The 10,465-nt window shown below is 42.5% G+C and overlaps 1 protein-coding gene across 1 annotated transcript; it reads right to left on the reverse strand.

Annotated features, from left to right (window-relative positions):
• Positions 1 to 279: 279 nt before the first annotated feature.
• On the reverse strand, positions 280 to 1,047 carry LOC137808995 (uncharacterized). The gene has a single exon (XM_068610138.1). The coding sequence runs from the start codon at positions 1,045 to 1,047 to the stop codon at positions 280 to 282; it is 768 nt and encodes a 255-aa protein (XP_068466239.1).
• Between the last annotated feature and the right edge of the window lie 9,418 nt (positions 1,048 to 10,465).

The raw sequence follows: 10,465 nt of genomic DNA on the forward strand, positions 1-10,465 counted from the left end.
GGCCCCTCCCAGTTGGATGAGAATTTTCCTTCATTTTTTCTCGCATCGCTGCGCATTCTCCAAACGAGGTCGCCCTTCTGAAAACTCCTTGGCTGGACCTTTGTGTTGTACCGTCTGGATCTCGGCCAGAATGTACTCGGCCCGTTTGTTGGTGATGCACTTCAGTAGGGGGGTCGAGTAACCTCTCCGGTACAAATCTTCGTTGATCATGGTATACCGGGCACATTGTTGCTTCATCGCCTTTTCTTGGTCGGCCTTGCATGTGCCAGTCGTTAGGTACTAGATGACGGGTGTCATCCAATTGTCAGCCTCGGCCTCTTCTATAGCCAGACAGTCGGCCTCAACCTCAGTCACACTGGGGTGTCTCAGCCATATTTGTATGACTGACCTCTGGTGGCTCTTCTTCTTGGTAACCGACAGCTTGGACAGGATGTCGGCCCTTTTGTTGTCCTCCCTCGGTATGTGTTCCAAGGGTGCTTTGCTGAAGCGAGCGATGCTATTTTTGGCCGCGTGGTAGTACTGCTGCAGTAGAGGCTCTTTAACTTCGAACTCCCTATTGACTTGGCCGACCATCACTTGGGAGTCGCTTTTGCATGTGACTTCACATGCTCCCATGTCGTAGGCTAGGTTCAGCCCAGCGAGCAAGGCCTCGTACTCGGCCTGGTTGTTGGTCGCCCGGAATCCGAATTGGAGGGTTTGTTCCAGGAAGAGGTCGCCCGACCCCTCCAGGACGACTCTCGCTCCACAGACTGTTTTATTTGAGGAGCCGTCCACATAGAGCGTCCACCCACCCGAGAGGGTGGGTAGTGGTGTTAGCTCGGCCGAGAAGTCGGTCAGGCATTGAGACTTGATGGCACCCCTCGGTTCGTAGCGTATGTCGAACTTGGAGAGTTCAACTGACCATCCTATCATCCTCCCTTCAAGGTCCGGCTTAGACAAAATTTTAAAAATAGGGTAGTCGGTTCTTACAGTTATTGAGTGATTTTGGAAGTAGGGGCGCATCCGTCTTGCTGTGAGGACTAGGGCGAGGGTCACCTTCTCTATCATCTGGTACCTGGTCTCGGCCGAGTGGAGGGTTCGGCTGACGAAGTACACCAGTCGTTCCTCGCCCTCAATCTCTTGTACCAGGGCAGCGCTGACTGCTTCCTCCGAGACTACCAGATACACAAGGATCGGGTGGTCGGGTCTCGGCTTCTGGATGACGGCCGGGGATGTGAGGAACTCCTTGAACTGTTTGAAGATTTCCTTGCATTGGTTGTCCCAGGCGAATTTTTTGCCCTTTCAGAGCAGCTGGACCATCAGCCTCGTCCTCTCGGCCAAGCGGGGGACGAACCGGGAGAGGACGGTCAGCCGTCCTAGGAGTTGTTGTACCTCTTTCACATTGTTTGGACTTCTCATGTTGAGTATGGCCTGGCATTTGTCGGGGTTGGCCTCTATTCCTCGGTGGGTGAGCATGAAGCCTAGGAACTTCCCTCCCTCAACCCCAAAGGTACATTTTTCGGGGTTGAGCTTAATGTTGACTCCCCTTAAGGCCCTGAAGACCTCGTCCAGGTCCTTCAGATGTTGATCGAATGAGTCGGACTTCACGACTATGTCGTCCACGTACACTTCTACCGCCCGGCCGATTAGGCCTTTGAAGATTTTGTCCATGAGGCGCTGGTAGGTCGCCCCTGCGTTCTTAAGGCCAAATGGCATGACCTCGTAACAGTAGTTGGCGTCGGTCGTCATGAAGGCCGTTTTTTCCTTGTCCCTGGGGTGCATGCTTATCTGGTTATAGCTAGAGTAAGCGTCCAGGAAGTTCATAATCTTGTGGCCGACTGCCCCGTCCACCAGTCGGTCAATGTTCGGGAGAGGGTAGGTGTCCTTCGGACATGCGCTGTTGATGTTTCTGTAGTCGACGCACATCCTCCAGTTACCGTTTGGTTTGGTGACCATAACGACGTTGGCCAGCCATGTCGTGTATCGGGCCTCCCTTATGAAGCCGGCCGACAGGAGCTTGTCGGCCTCCTCCTTCGCCACGAGTCGCTTTTCGTCACCCAAGTCCTTCTTCTTTTGGGAGATCGGGCGGGCTTCCTTGAATATTGACAATCGATGGGTGATGACGTCTGGGCTCACCCCAGCATGTCGACCGGCGTCCATGCAAACATGTCGATATTCTTTTTCAGCGCGGCGTGCATGATCTCGGCCTCGGCCGCTGCCAAGGTTGTTCCTACAGTCGTGTTGTGCTCTTCGTCGAGGAGGGGGACTCTCCTTAGCTCCTCTCTCGCCTCCAACCTGCCCTTGGTCGCCCGGGGGTCGAGATCTACCAACGCCACGGTTGGCTCGATCTTCCTCGGTCGATCCTTCCTGGGAGAGCAGTCCTTTCGGGAGGACTTTCTCACCCTGAAGGGAGAGGTGTCGGCCCTTAAAGGCTCCACCCAAAGGCTCTCGGCGTAGCACTCTCGTGCTTCTTTCTGGTCTACATGGACCGTGAGAATGTCCCCTGTCCTCGAAGGGAATTTCATTGCGAGGTGAGGGGTTGATATTATGGCCATCAGCCGGTTGATGGATGGTCGGCCAAGGAGGATGTTGTAGGAGGTGTTGGCGTTGATGAACAGGTATCGAATTTTGATGGTCCTGGTGTTCTTCCCTCTCCAAAGGTGGTATACAATTCGATGTAACCCTTGGTACCTACCCTCTCGCCCGAGAATCCTACCACGTGGTCGTCGTATGGCATCATCTCGGCCTCGGCTATCCTCATGGCCTTCAAAGTTTTCCAGTAGAGGATGTCTACCGAACTTCCTTGGTCCACAAGGGTCTTCCGTATGGTGAATCGATCTATATCGACCGCTATCACCATTGGGTCGTCCTGCTAGCGGTAGTCTACGCCCTTAAAGTCCTCGTCCGTGAACGTGATGGGTGGCATCCTCGGTCGGAATGCCACCGCGTTTACCTGGTGTACTGCCCGGAGGTTGATGTGATTCCAATAGCCACATAGAACAAGATTCTTGACACTTTGAGGAATCACCTTGAGCTGGAAAATGTAAAGGCACTTTCTTAGAAGTTGGATCATGGTTCTAAGATCAAGAACTCACCAATAACAAGTACCAAATCCCAAACTCATTTGGATGAACCAAATATTGTCAAATTGAATCAACAAAGGAATAGAAACTAGATTAACCGAACAGAATTAAGCTACTAAACAAAAGAACCGAACAGAATTTAAAAACAAAACAGAATATAGGTGCTGAAAATAGAAAAACCGAAAGCTAGACAACTCAAAACACAAGGTAACATGAACAATTGAAGAAGAAGAAAGGAAGGAGAAGAGAATGCTCATGAAGATGGAAGATAGGTTGGATGATCACACCACTAGAAGTATGGATGCTCCTAGATGAGTGTGGAAGCCGCCACTTGAGGAAACCATGGTCCTTCAAGATAAGACTAGAGAAGAAGCTCAAAGCTCTCCAAATGCTCACTGCAATTTTGAGTATAGTTTCTTTAGATAAATTCAAATCTGAAATTTACAAGGAAGGCACCTCTATTTATAGCCTAAGGTGCTGAAAAAGAAAGCTAAAACAATTCAAAATTCCCTCCTAATTCAAACTAGAACCGGCGCCTATTTGCAAAGCAAGGAAGGTGTGATCCTTTCCTTCACTTTGGCACCCCCTATTCTACTTCTACACCTATCTACTAATACACCCCCCTAAAGCTCCTAACTAAAGCCTAAAAGATGCTATAACAAAAGAGGTTTCTAAGGTTTCCCTCTAAGCACCTTCAACTAAAGACACTACAAAAAGAGAAAATAAATGTCCTCTAGCTCCCAAGGCTTTGAACATGCTTCTTGTAATCCTTTGAGGTGGACTTTGACCTCCATGGGCGTCCTCCATTTGTGCCTCCACCTCTTCTTGAGCTTGATGAGTGGCCTCCATGTTCTCTTGGGCTTGATCTCCATCATACTCCCCGAGTTGGAGAGAATTCGACCACGAATTCTGGAGACCTACAGAAAAAGGAGTTAGATCGCTGACATTAAAAGTATGACTACCTAAGAATGTATCAGGCATATCTAACTCATAAGCATTGTCATTAATCCTCTTGAGGACTTGGAAAGGTCCATCCCCTCGAGGCATTAGTTTGGACTTCCTTTGAGTAGGAAAACGATCCTTCCTCAAGTGAAGCCAAACCCAATCGCCCTCATCAAACAACAATGCTTTTCTCCTCTTATTGGCAAGTTCAGCATACTTGCCAACCTTCTTCTCAATTCTCTTCTTGATGTCTTTATGCAAAGTTTTCACAAAAGAAGCCTTTTCATCCCCATCTTTGCACAAGACATCGTCAAGAAGGGGAATAGGAAGAAGATCAAGAGGTGTTAGGGGATTAAACCCATAGACCACCTCAAAAGGAGAATGGGAGGTGGTAGAATTTACTACTCGGTTATATGCAAACTCAACATGGGGTAGTAAATTCTCCCACACTCTAGGATTCCCCGAAATAAAGCATCTCAATAGTTGTCCCAAAGTTCTATTCACCACCTCGGTTTGACCATCGGTTTGTGGGTGGCAAGTGGTAGAAAATAAAAGCTTAGTTCCAAGCTTGCCCCACAAGGTCTTCCAAAAGTGACTCAAGAACTTAGGATCTCTATCGGACACTATAGACCTAGGAATCCCATGCAAGCGAACCACTTCTTGGAAGAAGAGGTTTGCAATGTGGCATGCATCATCCACTTTGTGGCAAGGAATAAAGTGAGCCATCTTTGAAAAACGATCCACTACCACAAAAATGGAGTCCTTTCCCTTTGATGTCTTGGGTAAGCCTAAGATGAAATCCATAGATATATCTACCCAAGGCATTGAAGGGATAGGAAGAGGAGTATAAAGACCATGGGGATGCATTTTAGATTTAGCTTTGCGGCAAGCTATGCATTTATCACACAAACTATGAACATGTTTATGCATATGAGGCCAAAAGAAATGTTCATGCAACACATCCAAAGTTTTAGCAACCCCAAAATGTCCCATTAAGCCCCCCTCATGAGCTTCTCTAACAAGAGATAATCTAATAGAGCATTGGGGAACACAAAGACGTTTTCCTTTAAAAAGAAAGCCATCTTGAATAAAAAAATCTTTGTGTCCTCCCTTAAGACACTCTTGATAGAGGAGAGAAAAATCAAGGTCATCATGATAAAGTTCCTTAATGTGATCAAAACCAAGATATTGAGAGGTTAAAAGATTTAGCAAGGTGTATCTTCTAGAAAGAGCATCCGCCACAATATTTATTTTGCCTTGCTTGTGTTTGATCACATAAGGAAATTGCTCAATGAATTCCACCCACTTAGCATGCCTCTTGTTAAGTTTGTTTTGGCTTTTCAAATATTTAAGAGATTCATGATCACTATGTATCACAAACTCTTTGGGAAAAAGATAGTGTTGCCAAGTAAACAAAGCCCTAACAAGTGCATATAATTCTTTATCATAGGTGGAATAGTTGAGATGACTTCCCTTCAATTTCTCACTAAAATAGGCTATGGGGTGGCCCTCTTGAAGGAGAACAGCCCCAATACCTATGCTTGAAGCATCACACTCAATCTCAAATGTCTTAGTGAAATTAGGAAGGGCCAAGATGGGAGCATTAGTCAATTTTTCTTTCAAAGTATCAAAAGCATTTTGTTGTGCTTCTCCCCAATGAAAGACCACATCCTTTTTCACTATGTCATTGAGTGGTGCGGCAATGGTACCAAAGTTTGGGACAAATCTTCTATAGAAAGAAGCAAGCCCATGAAAACTTCGGACCTCATTCAAAGATTTCGGTGTAGGCCAATTTTGAATGGCCACCACCTTGGTTTTGTCCACATGGACCCCTTTACAACTCACAACAAACCCTAGAAATTCTATATGATCAAGAGCAAACATACATTTAGCAAGGTTAGCATACAAATGTTCCTTCCTAAGGGTTTCCAAAACTTGCCTAACATGCAACCTATGGTCATTCAAAGATAAGCTATAAATGAGAATGTCATCAAAGTAAACCACAACAAACTTACCAATGAAAGGTCTAAGAACATGATGCATGAGGCGCATGAAGGTACTTGGTGCATTAGTTAAACCAAAAGGCATAACTAACCACTCATATAAACCAAAGTTGGTCTTAAAAGCCGTCTTCCATTCATCACCCGGTTTGATATGGATTTGATTGTAGCCGCTTTTAAGATCAATCTTTGAGAAGATTTTTGAACCATGTAATTCATCCAACAAATCATCTAGTCTAGGTATGGGATGCCTATACTTAATGGTTATGTTATTGATGGCCCTACAATCCGAACACATTCGCCATGTGCCATCCTTTTTTGGCACTAAGATGATAGGCATAGCACAAGGACTCATGCTATCTTGCACCCACCCTTTTTCAATCAAAGCCTCAACTTGTTGGCGAATTTCCTTGGTTTCACTTGGATTGGTCCTATATGCGGGACGATTTGGTAAAGAAGAGCCCGGTATCAAATCAATTTGGTGCTCAATCCCTCTCAAAGGTGGAAGTCCATTTGGAGGATCTTGAAACACATCTTTGAACTCTTCTACCAAATTTTCCAAGCAATGAGGACTATCAACAAGTGTTTCTATGCTAAGAGTTCTAGGGATGGCTAAAAAAAGAGGATGATGAGCCACTATTTCCCTTTCAATGTCACGCCTAGACACAAGGAGTGTAGGCTTAGAACTCTTATCTTTTTTATCTTTTTTATCTTTTTCACTCTCCCTCTTTTTCTTCATGATAACTTGGTCCTCATGGACTTCTCTTGGAGAGAGAGATTTTAAAGTAACCTTGTGACCATGGAATTCAAAAGAGAATTTGTTGGTAAAGCCATCATGTAAAACTTTTCTATCAAATTGCCAAGGCCTTCCCAAAAGAACATGAGTGGCTTCCATGGGCACAAGATCACATAATACCTCATCTTTGTATTTTCCAATGGAGAAATGGATGAGGACTTGTTTATTAACAATTATTTCTCCTACTTCACTAAGCCATTGTAACTTATAGGGCTTTTTGTATGAGAGATAGTAGGCAATCCAAGCTTATCTACTACTCTTGTACTAGCCACATTTGCACAACTACCCCCATCCACTATCAAGGAACAAATGTTGTTTTGAATAAGACATCTTGTATGGAAAATATTTTCCCTTTGACTTTCATCAAAAGGTTGTGAAACTTGTCCAAGAAGTCTTCTCACAACTAACAAATCCCCTTCAAGTGGACATTCGCTCTCTTCCTCACTAGATGCATGAGAATGCAATGAATGCTTTGAAGAATCCGAATCATGCTCACTAACTACAATGCCCTCATGCATGTACATACTTCGTTTGGAAGGACAATTTGCAGCAATATGACCATAACCCATACATTTAAAGCATTTAGTGTTAGATGTTCTAGTGGGAGACTTAGGTCTAGATGTTGATGGCTTAGATTCCTTGGGTTTGAAAGAAGAATCTTTGGAAGGATGTTTAGAAAAAGAAGTTTTGTTTCTCCAAGACTTGGAGTAGTATCCATTATTGGAAGCATTTTTAAAAGAGTTTTTCTTAGCAAGTTGGGCTTCCACCTTCATTGCAAGATGAACTAAAGAGCCCAATGATGAATACTCTTGTAACTCAACAATGTCTTGGATATCCTTCCTAAGACCACTCACAAACCTAGCAACCATGGCTTCTTCACTTTCTTCTAATTCAATTTTAAGCACAAGCGTCTCAAGCTCCTTATAATATTCATCCACATTTAGCGTGCCTTGTTGAAACCGTTGGAGTCTCAACATGAGGTCTTTCCTAAAATGTGGGGGCACAAACCTAGCGCGCATATGATCCTTTAAAGAGTTCCAAGAGTCCACGGGAGGACCCTTGTGATAGATAATGTCCTTTACAATTCCATGCCACCATTTCATGGCATAATCACTAAACTCTAGGGTGGCTAGCTTGAGCTTATGCTCATCTTGGATCTCATGGATCTCAAAAATTTGTTCACACTTAGCCTCCCAATCTAAATACACATTTGGATCACTAGAACCATTAAAGCAAGGTAGTTTGACCGAAGGAAGCTTGGACTTTGCATCATGGTAGAAGCCATTGCCGTAGTGAATTCTTTCCCCTTGGTGATGATGTCTTTGTCCATGGACTTGGGGTGGAGGTCTCCTTCTCCTATGCTCATCTTCACGGCCAACATCATTTGAAGAAGCTCTTGAAGATGGTCTATGAGAATGATGTCCATCATGGATAGAAGGAGATGGTCTAGTTTGTTGGACCTCCATCTTTTGCAATTTCTCCTCCAACCTTCTAATTGTTCTTTGAGCTTCATGTAATTCACCAAGAATGGAAGCTTTGGAAGGAGAATTCTGCTTGTAGGATGCATCACTTGAAGATCCAGCCATTTGTAATTAAAAAACAGCAAACACACAAAACAGCAAACAAGTTAAAAATTAGCAAAAACAGTGAGCTTTGCACTTGAAACTGCCGAAGTGAATTTAAGGCTGAAAAAGATATCACTCTCAAAGAAATAATGTTCTTGCTCCAATCTGATCTTGAGGCCTTGGAATCCTCAAATGAAATATGTCAAAGCAAGCACACCAATCTTAAGAGCAAACCACCACAAAACCAAAGAAACAATAAAGACAAACAAGAAAAGGTATAAGCAAGGAAAAGGTAATTGCAAAAGGAATACTATATGTAAGACAAACTCAAAGAATAAGAATGAAAGACAATCAAGAAAATAAAGAACTCAATGAGAAAAGTAGGCACACAAAAGAATACCTAAGGAAAAGCACTAGAGGAGATGAAGAAAAAAAAAAATTTAGCTACTGGAAAATTTTTTTTTTATGCAAACTGTGTTTGATATTCACTGATTTAACTGGAACGTTGTAGAGCGAACTGGATTATGAAATTTATACCACAGAAACTTCAAGATGTTAACTCAAAAATGGCACTGGAATCAATTAAAAACAGTAAGCCAATTGAGAGAAATAAATTTTTTAAAATCACTGCCAGATTACCGTATTTTTTTCGGCAGGAATGTACACTTTTTTTATTTTATTTATCATTTTTTGTGTACTTCATATTTTTGAATGATTCTTTTTTTCTATTCTTTTCTAACACTTTGAATATCTCAAATCCAGAATTTCAGAATTTTACAGTACGTAAATCAGTTGCAATAAGGAAAAACAGTAAGCACTCTTTTCAGAAACAGAGGAATCCTAATAGGAATAAAAAACAGAATGATGAACTAGCAAAGACATAATAGAAAATGATGTAGTGGAACTTGTATAGGTCTAGAATACAAGTATGAACTCAATTCTAAAAAGAAAATGCACAAAGGATCAACATCAATTCAGAAAAAAAATTATATGACACCAAAGCAAGAAACAATCAAAACAATAAAAGTACTACTAGAAGTAATGACATATATGGAATAACATGACTAAGACAAAACTTGACATGATTCAAAAATTAAAAGACACAACACAAATTGTAACAAGTGAAAGGAAGCTTTAAGGTAAACTCTAGGAAGGATAATGCCATTCCAAAAGAGCAACCATACTCATAAGAATTATGAGTGCCATAAACCTTTCCTCAAACACTTGGAGCAAAAGAAAAACAGCAAGAAAACTCAATTAAAATTCTAAAACAGAAACTTAAATTGCAAGAAAATTAAAGAGCTCTTGAAATAAAGTGCACACAACTCAACAATTAAACAAGAATGAACCTAAGACTCATGATACCACATGATGTGATTCCAATAGCCACATAGAACAAGATTCTTGACACTTTGAGGAATCACCTTGAGCTGGAAAATGTAAAGGCACTTTCTTAGAAGTTGGATCATGGTTCTAAGATCAAGAACTCACCAATAACAAGTACCAAATCCCAAACTCATTTGGATGAACCAAATATTGTCAAATTGAATCAACAAAGGAATAGAAACTAGATTAACCGAACAGAATTAAGCTACTAAACAAAAGAACCGAACAGAATTTAAAAACAAAACAGAATATAGGTGCTGAAAATAGAAAAACCGAAAGCTAGACAACTCAAAACACAAGGTAACATGAACAATTGAAGAAGAAGAAAGGAAGGAGAAGAGAATGCTCATGAAGATGGAAGATAGGTTGGATGATCACGCCACTAGAAGTATGGATGCTCCTAGATGAGTGTGGAAGCCGCCACTTGAGGAAACCATGGTCCTTCAAGATAAGACTAGAGAAGAAGCTCAAAGCTCTCCAAATGCTCACTCCAATTTTGAGTATAGTTTCTTTAGATAAATTCAAATCTGAAATTTACAAGGAAGGCACCTCTATTTATAGCCTAAGGTGCTGAAAAAGAAAGCTAAAACAATTCAAAATTCCCTCCTAATTCAAACTAGAACCGGCGCCTATTTGCAAAGCAAGGAAGGTGTGATCCTTTCCTTCACTTTGGCACCCCCTATTCTACTTCTACACCTATCTACTAATACACCC

This window comes from Phaseolus vulgaris, chromosome 2 (genome assembly GCF_051622355.1).
Source record: "Phaseolus vulgaris cultivar YP4 chromosome 2, ASM5162235v1, whole genome shotgun sequence".
In the NCBI taxonomy this organism is placed as follows: domain Eukaryota; kingdom Viridiplantae; phylum Streptophyta; class Magnoliopsida; order Fabales; family Fabaceae; genus Phaseolus; species Phaseolus vulgaris.